General features: G+C 41.8%; 1 protein-coding gene across 1 annotated transcript in view; it reads right to left on the bottom strand.

Annotated features, from left to right (window-relative positions):
- Positions 1-15,966, bottom strand: part of LPL (lipoprotein lipase) — a 28,497-nt gene extending 12,531 nt beyond the window's left edge. Inside the window, exons 1-5 of the mRNA XM_017539699.2 lie at positions 15,207-15,966; positions 6,527-6,687; positions 3,054-3,233; positions 1,588-1,699; positions 664-897 (exon numbers count right to left, since the gene is read on the bottom strand). Coding sequence (XP_017395188.1) covers positions 664-897; positions 1,588-1,699; positions 3,054-3,233; positions 6,527-6,687; positions 15,207-15,294 — 775 coding nt within the window. The 5' untranslated portion in view covers positions 15,295-15,966. The remainder of the gene's footprint in view (positions 1-663; positions 898-1,587; positions 1,700-3,053; positions 3,234-6,526; positions 6,688-15,206) is intronic.
- Between the last annotated feature and the right edge of the window lie 2,318 nt (positions 15,967-18,284).

Genomic DNA, 18,284 nt, shown 5'->3' with positions numbered 1-18,284 from the left:
ATTTTTCTACAAAAAATAAAAACATTAGCCTGTCATGGTAGTGCGTGCCTTAGTTCCAAATACTTGGAAGGCTATGGCAGGATGATCGCTTGAGCCTAGAAGTTCAAGACCACACTGAACTGTGATTGTGCCACTGTGCTCCAGCTTGGGCAATAGAACAAGACTCTATCTTAAAAAAAAAAATCACAAATTTAACACAAGCTAACATGATTATTAAAGTAAATGCTAAGCTGATATTAAATTATGCTTTCTTCTGAAAATTTTGGAAGATTTATACTAATTAATATCTCTTCCCATTTTAATAACTTTTAAAATCCTTCCATTGGCTTTGCAACTACATTCAAAGTATGACAACATGTGGCCAGATAGCATTTTATGATGCCATTATTGAGGTCAGTGGAGTTTTCCTGTCTAAATCCCACCTTTTTCTCTTGCTACTATAAGTGCACTTCTCAATGTAGTCTACAATAGAATACATAAAAGATATATGGCTGTTTGCCTGGCTCTAAGGTAGTCATGCTGAACACTGCAGAATTCTTCAGAAACGTAATTTGTCCAAATGTGCATATGAAAACAACATACTTTGCAGCTACTGAGGAGGACATTGGGTCAATAAGGATTAAGGATAAGACTCAGTTGAATTCTCTTCTAAATCATACTTACCTCCAAGGCCCCTCTCTGCAATCACACGAATAGCTTCTCCAATGTTACATCCTGGCTGAAAAGTACCTCCATTTGGGTAAATGTCAACATGTCCAACTGGTTTCTGGATTCCAATGCTTCGGCCAGGGGACCCTCTAGTGAATGTATGTAAGACGTCTACAAAATCTGCATCATCAGGAGAAAGGCGACTTGGGGCTTCTGCATACTCAAAGTTAGGTCCAGCTGGATCGAGGCCTTAAAAGGGAAAAAACAGGCCCACAGATCTTTACATCTCCATTCGTATGACATTAGCATGTCACTGCTCATCATTTGACACCGGCAGCTATTTAGATTCTTATTAGCTCCTATTCTGTAGGCATTGGATCTTTACATTACTACAGAGTCATAAAAGGAGGCTTGGCTCCTTCTAAAATGAATTTGAGTCTCTTAAACTAGCCTTATACAGTGATTTTCACTCAGGATGGCTGGATTTCCTTTTGCGGATTATTTCTGAATCTGTTGAGATGTATAAACAGAAGTGTGTTATTTGTCTCTGTGTGGATGCCACACCTTTGCATAGATTCTTTCCAAGTGGCCTTTGAAATTGGTCCGTTTTCTTGTCTCCTAGTACAGATGTGCATTGCACTACTAAAACACAGAGCTGAGAGAGGGGAAAAATGCTTCCCAGAGAAATCTGCAGGCATTGTGTGTAATTCTGCTTTATTTCTGTGCTGTTGCCAGTGGACAGTAAGCCCGTCAGAGCATCTATATGTTTTCTTATCAGTAAAAAAGAACCCTACAATGAGATAATCAAGTGCTGGGCATACCTACTGGAAGAACACTACACATGTGTGGGGATTTAAGAAAATTTGTTCTGATTCTCTCTCAGGATGACAGACAGTCTTCTCCACTCTTATGATAAGACCAATGAAATTGCTTAATTACCAGTAATTCTGTTGACTTTCTTATTGGTCAGGCTTCCTGCAATGCCAGCAGCATGAGCTCCAAGGCTGTATCCCAAGAGATGGACATTGTCCAGAGGGTAGTTAAATTCCTCCTTTGGAAGAGAAAAAGAAAACGAAGGTTCTTATAGTTCTGCCAAAAATCAAAACTTAAACAAAATGAATATAAATATTGTTTTCAAAATACAGGAAATACTGAAAACTAATTCAACTTATTTTAATTTTGTGTTACGGGTAAGAGAGAAGATATTCCCTAGTGTTGCAATTTTCTCCTTTTTTCTTTTTTTTCACTTTTGCATAAACAAATCCAGTATAGATTTTCTCTTTCTTTAATAACAGGTTTAAATTACAAAGTTTTTCCAAGCGTCTGAAATAGTATTATTTATTATGTAGTATATATATACATATTTGTATATGTATATGTATTTGCATATATAACCATATACAACCATATGTACAAACATATACACATATACACATGTGTATGCATGTATATGCATATATTTATGTGTATATGTTTGTATATGTAGTATATGCGCATGTATTTTCCCATTATTCCCTACTAAATACCTGTATCACTTTATCATTGAAGGTTAGCCAAGCAATGATAGACTCAGGAAACATTATAGTAGAAGGGATCAGAGACACATGGTCCAGCTCCTCATTCAACTGGTGAGAAGCCTGAGCCCCAGAAAGGTGATCCCATTTGCCCACGTTCATTTGCCTGGTCAGCAAAAGAACTAAGAGAAGAACTTTTGTCCTTTGATGGTCAGTCTAACAGCTTATTTTTACTTCCAACTACCTGGTTAAAATAATTTGCCTCTGTCAGAGTATTAGCTTCTTTCCAACCCCAACGTGCTTTTCAGAGGTACTTTTTAGGGGATGGTCTGAAAAAGTGGGTTTCTTGCAGCTAAGTCAGAACCCCAGACCTCAGTTCCCTTCTATCCTATGCACCTTCCCTTCCAACATCTTCCTAGCTCAATTATATCACTTTCTAAAGCTAAACAAAAATATTCATCCTTATTTCACACTAAAGAATAAATACTGATAATGTTTTCATGAAAGATACTGGTATATCAAGGTGAGGATAAAATGTCCACAGGCCAGCCAACTGGTGGGGAAGGATTTGGCAGGACATACCATCTTTCCTCTGTCCTGAAATCACAAGCTTTTGTCTGTTGGGCCCACTTAGTTCTTGCTCTCAGCAGATCTATTCACTATGAAAATATCAAATGATAGAGCAGGGCAGCACTCTTTATTGACCTTATAGTCTGTTCTTATCAAAATGGTGCTTTTGACTATAAAATAATACCCATGCTCATTCTGAAGTTTTGAACTGCCCCTAGAAAATATTTATATCTAAGAGAAAAGGAAGAAAGAACAGTCATTTGTCTGGCTCCAGTCAACAACACTGTTGTGGACACCTAAGTCTTCTTCTCCCAGTCTTACCTCCATCCAGTTGATAAACCTGGCCACATCTTGTCCCACCAGCTTGGTGTAGCCTGCAGATACTGGGTAATGTTGCTGAGCCCGTGACAGCCAGTCCACCACAATGACGTTAGAGTCTGGTTCTCTCTTGTATAGGGCGGCCACAAGTTTTGGCACCCAACTCTCATACATTCCTGTTACCTGAAGACGATGACACAGGTTTTCTTAAAATACCCACCTACCACTTGTCATAGATACATCAGCCTAATACACCTGCATGAGATGGAAAAAACAAACTTGGAAGTCTACTGGCACAGATAGAAAAATCAAATACTGGAAGAGTGTTCAGAGACAGGTCTGTCCCTTCCAAAGCAGATCTAGGTATAGCAGGAAGGGATGTGTTGAGTTGAGGAACAGCAGATTGGAGTTCATCACGCTTTCCATTTTACAAGTATATTTTGGACATTCAGTAAACTTTTGATCATTTATACTATTAGAAGGAAAGATCGGTCTGAATGCAAAATGGGTCTTTGAGGAAACTAGCAGGAGCTCCTGCCTGGGAACAGAATCCTGAGGAATCGGTCCTACCCCACTCACCCTCTCCTCCCTACCTATCTCACTCGTCTCCTCAAGGTTGGGGCGTTGGGCACCCTTTGTAGTTGACTTTCAGGATCAAGATAAGATGTCATTTCTTCAGAATATAATGTTCATGGCTCCCTGTTTTAGCCAGGGTCTCCGACTTCACAATGGGAACCCTGTACTTAAAGCCAGTGACATCCTAGCCAGTGGCAAAGCTCCAGGATAGCTGTGCCTAAGCAACAGGTTGGAACGTATCACATGCATGCTGCATGCTAAGTGTTCTTTCGGGTCTCTAATGACACAACTAGAGAGCCTCCTTATCTCTCTTAGTCTGTGCCCTTGAGTCCCCAAGCAGCCTTTTTCAGAAAAAGAAAGAAAATCTTGGTTTACTCTAGGTCCCATTATAAGTTTTTCTGTATTACCAGCAATTCTTTCTTTTTCTCTTTCTTTTTTTTTTTTTTTTTTTTTGAGTCAGAGTCTCACTGTCTCACTCAGGGTAGAGTGCAATGGCACAATCTCAGCTCACTGCAACCTCCGCCTCCTTGGTTCAAGTGATTATCCTGCCTCCACCTCCTGAGTAGCTGGGACTACTATGCATATATCACCACACCTGGCTAATTTTCTTGCATTTTTTTTTTTTAAGTAGAGATGGGGTTTCACCATGTTGGCCAGGCTGGTCTTGAACTCCTGACCTCCAGTGATCTGCCTGCCTTGGCCTTCCAAAGTGCTGGGATTACAGGCATGAGCCACCGTGCCCAGCTCAGTGTTTCTAAATTAAGCAATCTAAAAGGGCTGGCCATCCAACTTGCTCCTACAGTGGCTGACACTTTTATTAACTGCACACCAACTAATTGAATCCTTTATTTCTGATGAACATAAAATATTGATGGAAGTAACTCCAAACAAAGTGAGTGAAAAATCTAAGTACTCACCTTCTTCAACTCAAAAAGGATCTTATTTTCTAAATCCTTTCAGTCTGAGCTTTTCTTCCGAGGTTCAGTAATTACTATGTTTTAAATCTTTGGTTTTCAGACACGCAGTTGAACTGAAGCCTTCCCTGCCACCTGTACCAGGTGGGTCACCTGACCCTGCCAGTGAGTTCACTGAGATAAGCTAAGATCAGCATGGCTGGCTTAGTTCTTGCACAGACCCAACTCAGTCCCACAGCCAGACACCAGTCTCTGGGCTCAGGCACTCAAAATGTCAGGACGCAGGACATGAAAGATGCAGGTGGGCTTAGTGGGGCTGTAGGACCAATGATAGGAAGTGGCACCATCTGTTGATATTGGGTTGGTCATGTCATCTTAGCATAAAAAAGAAACATGTTTTTCTACAACTTCCCAAGTCTCTCAGGGATAAGATTGAGATGTCTGAGATATTCAGTTTATTTCTGTTGTATAAATGTGTTTATTAAGCTCAAATTTTTTGAAAAGTATTCAAAGCCAAGTTCTGTATGTAACCAAAGTGCCCCTACAGATTGCTTTTTCTGGGCCAGACACAGTGGCTCATGCCTATAATCCCAACACTTTGGGAGGCCGAGGTGGGTGGATCATTTGAGGTCAGGAGTTCAAGACCAGCCTGGCCAACAGGGTGAAACTCCACTTCTACTAAAAATACAAAATAAGCCAGGTGTGGTGGCAGGCACCTGTAGTCCCAGCTACTTGGGAGGCTAAGGCAGGAGAATCGCTTGAACCTGGGAGACAAAGATTGCAGTGAGCCAAGATTGGCCACTGCACTCCAGACTGGGCAACAAAGTGAGACTCCATCTCAACAAAAAAAATTTTTTTTTTCCTACTTACACTTATTAAAATATAAAAGGACTTATGTTTAGGAATTTGAGCTTTTATCATAAAATATTGAATTTATTATGTTAACACTAGTAAATAGATATATTTTATTAAACATCGGTATGAATTCTGTTAGTAGCAGTCTTCACTTCTATAAAAATTATGGCAATTTTCCTCTTCAGTCAGCAACAAAGGCATTTAAATTATGTAGGGAAAGAAATGTGGACTAGATAAATGTTATTTTTAGCTAGTTCTTCTCACTAGAAATTAGTATTATAATATTCACAAGCTCTGACATAATGGATAGATAATACATCTTTAGAAATCCATTTTACATAAATCCTTTTAAAAAATGACACAATCTACTCGGGATTGAAAAATTTTAAAACAAACTAAGCAAGGACTACATAATGTAAAGTGACTATGTGACTTTAGAGAGGGGACTTTTATCAATATTTTTTAAAAGTAAATTTAATCACACTTTTACTTTTTGTAATCATCTGGCATGTCAGTTCCCTGCCCAGCTCTTTTTGTGTAATTTCTAGGAAAGCTCCCTAAAGTTTCCACCTGGAAAATTCTGGAAGTAGAGTGTCCTTAGGTATATCTAGTTCAGCCTCTGCTTTATGGATCAGTAAATGGAGGCCCAGAGATGACAAGTGACTTGACCCACTGCACAGAGCTGGAGAATGGCAAAGCCAGCACAGACCCCATGCTTCCTCACTCCACTCCAGCCCTCTCCTCACTCTTCCAGACTGTCTCCTTTAGAATGGTTCTCCTGGCAATGTGCTGGATGATGCAGGATCATGCCAGGATTCCACCAGTTCCCCACAGCAATCACCTATCTTCTGCTCTATGGCTGGGCAGCATGTTTTTCCCACCTCCCAGGAAGCTCTGGCTCAAGGGCACCAACCAGGTACAGTGTTACAATGAAGGCTGGCACTGCCTAGGGGGAGTTCTCATGAACCTGTGGCTTCAGATCCCACCTGTGCCAGAGCCATATTCAAATGTAAAGGAGAGCCATGAGAGATATGGGGTGTGGACCCATCACTGGGTCCCCAACAACTAGGACAGACCCATCAGGATACCTGGTCAACCCCAATCCAGTCTTCCCCAAAGAGCCTCCCTTACCGTCCAGCCGTGGATCACCACGAAGGTTTTGCTGCTGTGATTGAAGTGGCAGGTAGCCACAGACTCTGCTACTCCAGGAATGAGGTGGCAAGTGTCCTCAGCTGTGTCTTCAGGGGTCCTTAGGGCAAATTTACTTTCAATGTCTATAAAATCTCTTCTGTCTGTGAAGAAAAAATTGGATATAAGGTTAACTGGAGAGTTGCTTGGTTTTATTTGTTGGAATGGTATGTTTTAGGTTCACAGGCAACCACCACTGATGCTATTTTTGTTTCTGAAAATTTTTCCAAAAACAAATGTGGATTTCAAGAGAACAACAGATCCTCCAGCATTGATCAAAGTTGACAGAGAGACAGCCTTAACTCTGAGCCAAGATTTTCACAAGTCTTCCAGCCTCTCCTGTAGCTTTCCTCAGTCAGGGTGTGTGTGTGTACGTTCACGATTTCAAGTATGTGAACTGCTATTTGGAGATTCCTTAGTTAATTCAATCTTCTCTCAAGATGTGAATTTAAGTGACTTGGCTGAGGTTATCCTACTATTAGTGGGAAAGTGAGGACCAGAACCAGGCCTCTGAGGTCTACTTTGAAACTTGCTTTCCTAGAGAATATCAACTCATGCATGGATCTTGTGTGATATAGTTCTACTATTTGCGGTTTTTTGTTGTTATAGTTATTGTTTTGAAACAGAGTCTCATTCTCTGGCCCAGGCCAAAGGAGTGCAGTGATGTGATCTTGGCTCACTGCAGCCTCACCCTTAAGTGATCCTCCCACCTCAGCTTCCTGAGTAGCTGGGATCACGGGTGTGTGTTACCACACCAGGCTAATTTGTATTTCTTGTAGAGACGAAGTTTTGCCATGTTGCCCAGGATGGTCTCTATCTCCTGGCCTAAAGTGATCCACCTGCCTTGGCCCACTAAAGTGTTGAGATTATAGGTATGAGCCACCGGGCCCAGCTAATTTTTTTATTTTTAGTAGAGATGAGGTTTCACAATGTTGGCCAGGCTGGTTTTGAACTCCTGGCCTTAAGTGATTTGCCCACCTCAGCCTCCTAAAGTGCTGGGATTACAGGTGCGAGCCATCGGGCCTGGCCTCTATTATTAATAAAATAATTTTAAAAACATTTTTTAAAGAAAATTGAAAGCATGCGGAAGTTTTTGTATGAAATTGTTCCCAACCCTATGGCAAGATATACTTCAAAATGTTCTAAGAAATCATTTAATAGGTTGTTCAGAAATATTCATGCTAGGTATGAGCCATGGTTAATTCTCTTCCCAAATATTTCTTTGCTCACTATGTCATTGCAATCTTCCACACAAAGGCAAAACTTGAAAACCACAGCAAAGCTGGTTGTAGAAAGGGTTCACTCTGGTTCTTCATAGTTAATTCCAAACTAGGTAAGAAGAGAAAGAGAACCTACTTTTTGAAACTATGGACAATGTTGATAAATGCTACTAAATCTTCATGGGGTACAGTGCATAGTTGAAGTAAATTATATTGCAAATAAAATCAGACTTCACAAAGCAGAGCACAATCAAAGGGAAGTTATATTAAGGGAAGTCATTTAATTACTTTTCAAGTAAAAAAGTAAAAAAAATAAATAAAACCTACCTATTTACTATAAGAAGGTAATAACTTGTAGATTTTAGGTTTTACCATTCAAAACTTTCAGATTAATGAGGCTGCTAGGACTATGTCTCATTTCTTAATCTAAATTTGCTCTTTTTTTTCAACTCAAAATGTGAAAATCTATAAATTCAAAATAACTGCAGAAGTCAAGCCAAGAATAAAAATAAGAGTGTCATAGTAACAACAGAGAAAGTACAGGCATTTGAATCAGCCTTATCTAATTTTCTGAGGACTGGCCAACATTTTCCTTTTGAGTAATTATTTTCCACAATTCCTTAAACAGTATTATGGTTTAAGAAATACACAATGAGTTGATTACACACAAATACACACACACGTGCACACAAACCTCCATCATCTAAAATGTAGGAGCAATTTCGTAATGATTCTATTTATGAGAAAAGGAGTTTTGTTACAATGGGTAAACACTCTAAGATAATTTATTCAAACAAGAATCTGTGCTAAACTACTGATCTTTAAAGCTCTTTTTATTTGCATATAGTAAAACTGCACGTGAATCCATTCACCAAGAATATGCTCTATTTCTCATCTTTGTTTGAAGATGTTGGTCATCTTCTTCCTTCCCAACCAGAAAGCACTCTGGTACCTTTACTATTTCTCCAATAATGGAAAAGAGTATTGAGTACTCTTAATATAATTCTGCTTTTAGTGCCCAAGAACTTCTTTTCCTGTTAAAAAGTGCTTCAGAAAATTTAAAACTAATTTTACCCTCTCCCACATCTTTCCACCTTAAATAGCTCATACCTCCTCTCTAGTCTTATTTTAACATATCTGATTATCAATCTTTTTACAGCAGAGATGATCTGAACAACCTGGCAGACAAATCTAGCTTACCACCTATTTGCCAAACTGATATTTTAAGACTATTGCTCGGTATAACCCAGAGGCTGCCATTCACTTTTAGTCCACTTTCCCCTACAATTATGCAATTTGGTGTCCCTGGAATTGCTGGTGGTTTTGAAATGACCACAAATTTTCTTTGAAATGACTAAGACTGCCTTTGTGTAGTTCCATGAAAAAAAGTCTATTCAATCCATAGATCCTATAGCAGATTGCATGTATGGCTCACTGACAGCTCCAATTTCCCTCTGTTGGGTCCAGAGCATGTAAAGAAAAATATGAAATTTACACATTCTCCAGGAAATTTGTATTTGGAGACTATGATTTCATTTTTAAAGAAAATGATTTGAATTTGACAGGAAAATAGTGCCACTCTATGAGCTATGAGATGGTTTCAATTCTATGTCAGATATGAAATCATAAATCTTACTGGCACTTAGTCAAACTTTCCTTCTCTTGGATGTTCTGATCATTTTCACACTACCTGTGTCTGCAACCCGCCGAGGATGTCTCGGTGTCCTAAAGATGAATGTGCTTCCCAAACCTCAGTCAGCTCTCTGGCAACTGACTTAGACCATGTAGAGATGGGTGGGAAGATGGACCCTGGCTGCAGGGCAGTCAGTATATTTAGTTGTCTCAGTGCACACTGTGATTGCTATTGGGTGGCAGATGAACTGATATGATGCAACTGTTACTAAGGTAACTATTATTTTCCACACATGGAAATAATATTAGTTACTGCACTCACCCAACTAGACTGTCTTTTACTGTGTCCCTTAGAAATTAAGGCCACCTTAGAATTGAGAAAGAGAAGGAGTACAGTAGGTGGGGAGAGAGGGAGGGAGGGAAGGAAGAACGGAAGGGAAGGAAGGGAAGGACTTCCATCTTGAATTTAACTTAGTATCTCTGTACAACTTGCGAATCAGGCCCATCAGAAACGTCCATATTAAGCATTACAGGGAAAGTTTTGGTTAATATTCAATTTATAAATTATGCCTTTCCTGACTATGTAATCTTTATTCCTAAATTCCTAAATAACTACAAATCTGAGTGTGTAAACAAAGACAATTTATTCTAATATACATAATAACACACAGAAAGAAAATTATGTTGAGAAGTTAAAGCACATAGAGAAAGATAAATGTATAGAGGGGAAGAGTGTGAATTCTTGTTGCTAGAAAGAGGGAAGCGCTGAGCATATCAGGAAAGCAACAGATAGTGCTCTAAAGGCAGATCAAAGTTATCACATGAGTAAGATTAACATTTATGCAATGACATGAGGTACAAGAGCTCAATGATAATGCAATTATCTTTGGAATTTCTACTGTCCCTTTATCTCCCCACCCCTTTCTCTCTCTCTCTCTCCCCTTTTCTCTCACTCCTATAGAGCTTCCTCAGTAATTCATTTGCTCTTTGAGACTGATGGTCATAGTTACTGACTCAGGCAGTGTCTGTAGGATATCAAAGAACAAACTGAATTACTTGATCGATTTGGTGAAGAAAAACATCGATATCATGATCACACTGAATTCATTAGTCTGTTCAGATATTCCAATTTAACAATGCTTTATCAAACCAGCAGGTTTACTTTTTATAAAACATGTTTTATTATTGGAATAGTAAAAAATAATCCTGTATGTATCACCTGAATTTTACACTGAATTTTCTTCAGTATTAGGGCTAACCTTCCACACTACTGAAGAGACGGGTTAAAGAATAGATTCCGGGCCGGGCGCGGTGGCACACGCCTGTAATCCCAGCACTGTGGGAGGCCGAGGCGGGTGGATCACGAGGTCAAGAGATCAAGACCATCCTGGTCAACATGGTGAAACTCCGTCTCTACTAAAACTACAAAAAATTAGCTGGGCATGGTGGCGCGTGCCTGTAATCCCAGCTTCTCAGGAGGCTGAGGCAGGAGAATTGCCTGAACCCAGGAGGCGGAGGTTGCGGTGAGCCGAGATCGCGCCATTGCACTCCAGTCTGGGTAACAAGAGTGAAACTCCGTCTCAAACAAAAACAAAGCAAAACAAACAAACAAAAAAAGAATAGGTTCACAGATGTGTGTTAAAATTGCCCAGTTGAAGTAGACCATCAAGTGTGAACAAGTGTAAGCCATCATTATTCCATGGGATCTTGTGGACTGGTTAATGGAATAATTTGGTTGAGTGTCATCACGTCGGCATATTTAAGTTAAGATTTTTAAAGTGAAATACAAAATGTTTACATGGTTAATCTGAGACTACTTTCTTCTTGTTGCTGAAAGTCCATGATTACTTTGCTAACAATTGTTTTATTGAAGGGAAGCCTGGATAAAGACTGGGGCGCTCTTCTTTTTAGTTAAAATATAAGTGCTAACACTCACACTATTGTTCACCATAATTAATTCTGCAACCAAATTTTTTCAAAAGTACATCGTTGATGTCATGATAGCTATATCTCAAATGAAGGGCTATTGATATCTAAATGCAGATCCATTGACCTTCATTCAACACCATCCTTCCAGAAGCATCTGACTTTTCATGCTACTTAAAAGCTTCTCTAAACTTCTGCACTATACTCATATTAATCCAAGCCAGAATGGCATTACCACTACCTGAGTGCATAGAAAGACTTCAACATTTGTGAAAACACGGATAAGCACACACAGAAAAGGGTACTGAGTACTTGAATACTGTGGCTGGATTAGACAAAGGGTGGCCACGCCACCTGGGTCACCTTTGTTCTGTTCTGTCAAATAATGATGGGAGACATTTTCTTTTATTCATTCAAAAAGTCAAAATCACCAAACTACTTAGATAGCATTTGATCATTCTGAGAGCACAGACTGGGACGAGCAAAAAGAGTGAATTGACACAAGTTTAATAGGCTCACTTCCAGCAGAATTTACATCACCTAAGTAAGATAATCCATTCCTTTATAGTAGATATTTATATGAAGTAACTTTTGTTGGGTACCCAAACGGCGTCAATGCACACAATCTCAAAATGGCCACAAGACAGCAAAGTGCAGTTATGCAGTCTAATAAACAGACATCGTTCAGAGTAAATTTCAAACTCTTAGCCTCTGAGTAGGTTGGAAACCTATCCTATTACTCCTTCAGAAACTAATGGAGCCTTCAACTTTTGCAAAGGCAGAGTGTGACAAAAGCACTGTGACAAAGACTCTACTCCCAGGTTAGAAAGCCTCTGTTAATAAAAAAGGCTATATTTGTTCACTGTGGTGACAAATTCATTAAATGGATAAATGCTCCCACTGATGAGCATTTTTTGCTCATATAACTGATGAGTGTTTTTGCTGTTTATATTGCCATAAAAGTTGGAATTTACATTATGAGCAAATCCAATTTGTCTCTTCATCCAGACCTGAAAAAATAATGATACTCACGTCTTGAATATTTTCCTTACACTTTATGATCCAAAATCATCACCAAGCATCATTTTGATGGCTAGAAAATCTTCATATTTAAGTCAATGCAGCCTTTGTGGTGGTCACAGAAGAAACTAGCAGCAAAATGTTGTAAGTTGCAAGGCAGTTTCTTGAACAATCTGGCATAAGAAAGGCAGTAAACTCTATGACCCGGTTTTTCCTCCATAACAGAGCAAGAATAGAGAGCTGAGTTAAAAATAAGTTGCTGAAAGAAAGTGAAAATTTTCCGTTGCAACTCTTCCCCCATACCTGACTCCCACCTTTCAACACAGCTATTAATCAATCACTCCCTCGCTGAGCTTTCCTCCGGTGACATCTGCTATTTTGCTTTCCTTTGCCATCACGTTCAACTCAAAAGATAGCCTGGAAATTCACAAAGGCCAGGCAAATAGAACTGTAGCTGCTAAGCACTGACCATATGCTCCTTTTCCTTAGCTCTTCACACTTCCTAATTGGGGCCAGGCAGAGAGAGTGGTGGCTCCCAGGACAAAGTTCCTGAGGGCAGTGCCTCTTATCCTCACATTCTTCTCAGAAAGAATCCAGAATGAATAAATAAACTCAAGAGCCCAGAGGAGGCGCTGCCCTCTGTTACCAGGACCAGCATCGCTGTTACCACGGTGATGTCTTTCTCACCCTGAAATTCTTACCTTCCTAGATGAATGCATCTGGAGGAGAAAGAAGCACAAATTTGCAGTGTTGGGAGAGGCATGATATATAGGATGAGTAGAGTGAAAGTAGAAGGGATGAGAGGGAGCTGTTTCAAGTTTACTCTGAAATAAACCTTCCTTAATGCATTTACAGCCAGGAAAACATGTGTTGGCTAAAACTCAATTAAACTAATTACTCACGTAAGTGTCCACTTAAATCAAAGAATTAAGAGTTACAGTGGCCTCAGAGAACATTGGCCTCATCCAAACTCATCATTTCGGAATTGAGGAAGCTAAAGCCACAGAGGTGACACTGACTCCCAAGAATTTAGGGTCTTGAACCTCTAAGGGAGCCTAGCAAAAACTTGAATATGCCGACATATTTCTATGCTTGTTTTGCAATGAAAATAACATTATTCTACGGTGTGCTTTCTGAAATAAGAATTTGGAGTTGGCTCCTACCATCTTGTCAGTGCTAAGCAGTATGAAGGGGAACATACCTCCTCATAAGATGTTGAAGACTTTCTCATCAACTCTACAGTGTTTTCAAACTGGTCCAATAGAAAAGATACTTTTTTGTCTTAACCAATTTTGCTTTGATGGAATCACATTTTTTTTGTTTGTTTTAGACAGGGTCTCCCTGTCACCCGCGAAGGAGTGCAGTGGGGCCATCGCAGCTCACTGCAGTCTCCTGGAGCTCTGAGGCTCAAGTGATCGTCTCCCCTCAGCCTGCTGACTAGCTGGGATCACATGCGCATGCCACCACGCCCAGCTAACTTTTGTAGAGACGGTGTCTCCCTATGTTTCCCAGGCTGCTCTCAAACTGCTGGCCTCAAACTATCCTCGGGCCTCGGCCTCCCAGAGTGCTCGGACTACATGAGTGAGCTGTTGCTCCTGGCCAACTGTTTTTTAACCTAACAAAAATGTTGTTTCACAACATTTAATGCCAAAATAAAACAAACGTTCAGCGGCAATCAAACTTGAAGCACTGGGTACATGCCCCCTGAAAGCACATCCAAGCGACACCGCCCTAATTGCAATTCCAGCAAGGAAGAAAAAAGCAAATACTGTCCCTTGTTATGAATGGCTTCAGTTGCTGCCTGTGTTGCTGTTACAAGTTAACCGAATCAAGGTTCGCATTAAACAGGCTTCCTCCATTGCGGGGAGGTCTGAGACATTCCTGTCTGGCCTCGAACGCCTGGACCCCTGCGAGAGGGCGGCGCCCTGGCGGCGGTGACAACCGCCTGCCCACGGCACCCGGCAACCCCACGTGCTCCCAGCCGCGACGCGGAGAGCCCGGAGTTGACCTCAGCCCCAGGACAGGAAGGGTGGCCAAGTGCAGACCAGGCAGCCCCCGAGTCGGCGGCCACAGATTTCTATTCACTGCGCCACGTTTTCGGGAGGGTCAGCCCCTCGCTGGGGCACTAAGAAAAGAGGGGTGTGCGAGCCTGGGAGCTGGAGAGAGTCCCGGGCGCCAGATAGCGGACTGGATGCCATGTCCCCAGGACTCCGCACCACGCGTCCCTTCTCCACCCGCACACCCACTGCCACTCCCACAGCGGAGCTAGAGGTCCCGCCGAGGGCGAGCGTGTCTCGAGTGGCTCAGATGCCCGGAATGCCTCCCGCGCCCTGGCTTCCCCAGAAGGGGACATTGTCGGCTCTCGCGTCCCGGGGCGAGGGCTGAGCCGCAGCCCCAGCCAAGCTGAGGTCACCTTGGTCCGCGCGCCTTTCATTCCAGGGCCCCTCCGGCAGGGAAGTGACTGCAGGTCACCGCCAGATGGGCCCTTACTCCCCGCCTCCGCAGTCCCGCCCCCCACACCCCGAACCTCTCCAACGGAGCCCGCGCGCCCGGGACGCTGTCCCAGCCAGAGTGGAAGGGGAAACCCGGAACCCCGGAGAGAAAAAGCGGGAACAGGGGGCCGCCGCTTCGCGATCGCGGGGAGATTCCCTTCCAGCCCCTCCTGGATCCCACTCCACGGACCCTTTCGGGGCGAGTGTCCAGGCTGGGAGAGTCCCCGGGTGCAGCCGCAGCCCCTTCCAACTTCCTCCGTCCCATCCTCAGTTCGGGAGAAAGCTGCCACCGCCGGGTCTGCAGGTGGAGGGGAAATTGCGTGCAAAACTTACGGTCGGCGGCGGCCACCCCTCCGCGGGAGGCGGTCAGACTCTGGAGCCACACGGCCAGGGCCAGCAGGAGCAGGGCTTTGCTCTCCATCTCAGGGCGCGTCCCTCTGGAGGAGCTGCAAGGCGCGGACGGACTGATGGACGGGCTGAGCCACGGGCGGGAGAGGGCTGGAGCCGCGGTCTGGCGCTGGGCAAGTCGCTCTTTAAGGGAAGGGCAGGGCAGCTAGAAGTGGGCAGCTTTCCCTTGAGGAGAGGAGGAAGAGAGGGAATGGAGTCTGACACTGTTTTCACGCCAGCGCTGCTTATGTGACTGGAAATATGCAAATAAACCTCATCACCTATTGGCTATAAAACCATAAGTTGGGGGGAGGGCCCTAAATTCATTTCCAAACGTTTGAGCAAACGGTAATGAGGATCAACCCTGCCAACGAGAAGACGGGGAAAGGGCAGATGGAAAAACTTGCTCTGTTAGGCTCCTGTTAGCTTAGCCTAAGGGGTTCCACTCTCCCGGGGCCCCCTGGCTAAGCACCAAACGCAAGGTTTATTTAGATTCATGTTGAATACTCAACAATCACCTGTTTTCCAAGGAGGGAAAGTATAGCTGTTAAATTACATTTGATCGACACTTTACCCCTCATTTGATGAGTCCTGTTTATCACTTGCAGTCGTCCCCCCTCACCCCGCACTCCATCCCCACCCCCCTCCACCCCCACCCCCGCAAAGTCAATGTAGGGATGCAGGGACTCACATTGCGTCCCAGCTTGTGCTTGTACAATCTGGTATTTTAACATTGGCAAGATGGATCAGCTTATGTGATGGAGAAAAGCCCACTTGCTCTAACTAGTTTCTAATTTTTGCCTCATGCAAATTATTCTCAATCCTCAAACTCATCAAGGAATGCAAGGATAATATTTTATGTTCAGAGGTAGTACATTAAGGTCAAATAATCTAAAGCCATCCTGAGTTATGATAAGTGAAAGAAGATCGTCACAAAAGACACATATTGTATGATTCTATTTAAAGTGTCCACAAATAGGCAAATCTATAGAGACCGAAAGTAGATCAGTGGTTGCCTGGGGCTGGGTAGTTAATAGGGGAGGGGAAGAATAGGGAGATTTGGGGGGAGTTGATGACAACGCTCTAGATTACATTATTGTGATGCTGCGCAACTCTGTAAATATACTAAAAACAATAGAATTGTGCTCTTTAACCGGGGGAATTATATAGTATTTAAATTAGAGGTCAAAAAAGCTATTTTTAAATGGGTGAGAGGCATGCACATAAAATAAGAAAAAAAATCACATTGAATACTGTGCCTTTCTGCCAAAAATGCTTGGAGTAATTTTAAATATCTTCTTAAATATAAGGTATTTGTAATAGCCATAAAGGACAATGAACTCTACCCCCCACCCCCTCCCAGTTTATGGCTGAGAAACTGGCTCATCAAATCAGAGCCTCCAATTCACTATATTCATGGTCTGAATATTTTTAATGTCTTCTTTACTCATCCCGCCCTCCATCACTACACACAAGAACACACAATGTACATTTGTAGGTTAGAACAATGAAAGGCTTTTTAAAAACTGGGCTCACTTTTTAAGTTTTTCTCAAAAAATGAAAAAAAATTGATAATACCCAGATAATTCAAAGGTTACTATTGTGCACAACAAAGCTCTGTCATTAAGTTGCATTCCATACCACAACAGAGCACACTGTCTTGTATTGCGATTATTACACAATATGTTGTGCACATTCACTCTGTCCTACAAAGTATGTAGAGAATCTTCAAACCTGCTAAAAATTAAACTCCACAGAACTTTAGAAGTGGCAGAAGAAACCATGCAAGGGATGAATAACTATGATGTGGCCATCCTCCAAAAATCATGTATAAACTCTAATTTTAAAAAATGACAGAAGATGAGTACAATTGCATTGGATGTGTTCATGGTGTAAATGGCATATAAAGAGACGTGCAAAAATGCCTGCTATCTTATATAGAATACTCCTGCAGCCTATTTTCATGCGTAAATGTCCTTTGATAAGACAATCAAACCAAACTGCACTTCTGTGCCTTTCAGGGAACTGCAAGGAGATTTTATGTAATTGCTAAGGGAAAGTCTGATATTTGTAAAGTATTTTTTTATAATGGTTTCCCAGGCTAACCAGATAACAAAATCAAAGCACTCAAGAGTTTGAGGATATGTAATATTTAAATATGAATCCAGTTTGGAGTGAACTGTGCCATTAGCACATCCATTAGAGTTGCAGAGATTTCCAGGAAGACTTAATTCGTAGCAGCTTAGCCCGGATTAAAAAAAAAAAGCAGGCATGCTGGCTCCTCTCCCGGGGAAAGCGCGGAGCAGGTGGGTGTGGTGGCAACACACTCTCCTGATTGGCTGCGCTGGGAGCGATCAGGTGGTTGCCTTCTAACGCAGAAACTCACATGATCTCCAGGTCAGGATTGCATGTGCACTAGTGAAGCGACTCATCCAAACTTCAGCGAGGTGACTTGGCCTTCAGTAGCTCAAGGCTTTACTTTTTCTATAATTGACATTTAATTTGTAACAGACTAAGTGTATTAGGTGAGAAGAAGCTAAGCATTTTATAAACGTTCAGCAAAACAGCATCTTTATAGCAGGACAGTTGCCCCTGGGACACATTTAAAATTACCTAAGTAAAAAGTTGAATGTGCATACCTAATGAACAACTGGAAATTCTGGATGGAGAGAAGCATTATTTAGCCATCCAGCTAGCTAGCTAGCTAATTTTGATTGAAGGATTGCTAATTGCACTGGGCACTTTTCATCTTCGACTGCGTTTAATCATTACAACAGTGCTCCAAATTGAATAATATTCCCCTCCTACAGATGAAAAAATATGAAACTCGGGAAGATTAAGCAACCGCAGCCACAAATCAAAAGACGTATTTTTTTTTCTTTGGCGATCGCAGGAGAGAAGAAAAAAATGTATTTGTTGTGTTACATTTTAATGTTGCTGCAATTGTAAACAGGAATAGGCTGGGAATCTGATTTTTTGTACACACATATTTTAATGTAGATTTTTATTTTGTGGCTTTCTTGC

This window comes from Cebus imitator, unplaced genomic scaffold (genome assembly GCF_001604975.1).
Source record: "Cebus imitator isolate Cc_AM_T3 unplaced genomic scaffold, Cebus_imitator-1.0 Scaffold120, whole genome shotgun sequence".
In the NCBI taxonomy this organism is placed as follows: domain Eukaryota; kingdom Metazoa; phylum Chordata; class Mammalia; order Primates; family Cebidae; genus Cebus; species Cebus imitator.
The sequence above is the reverse complement of the archived record's forward strand: the minus strand, read 5'-3'. Positions and strand labels throughout refer to the sequence as shown.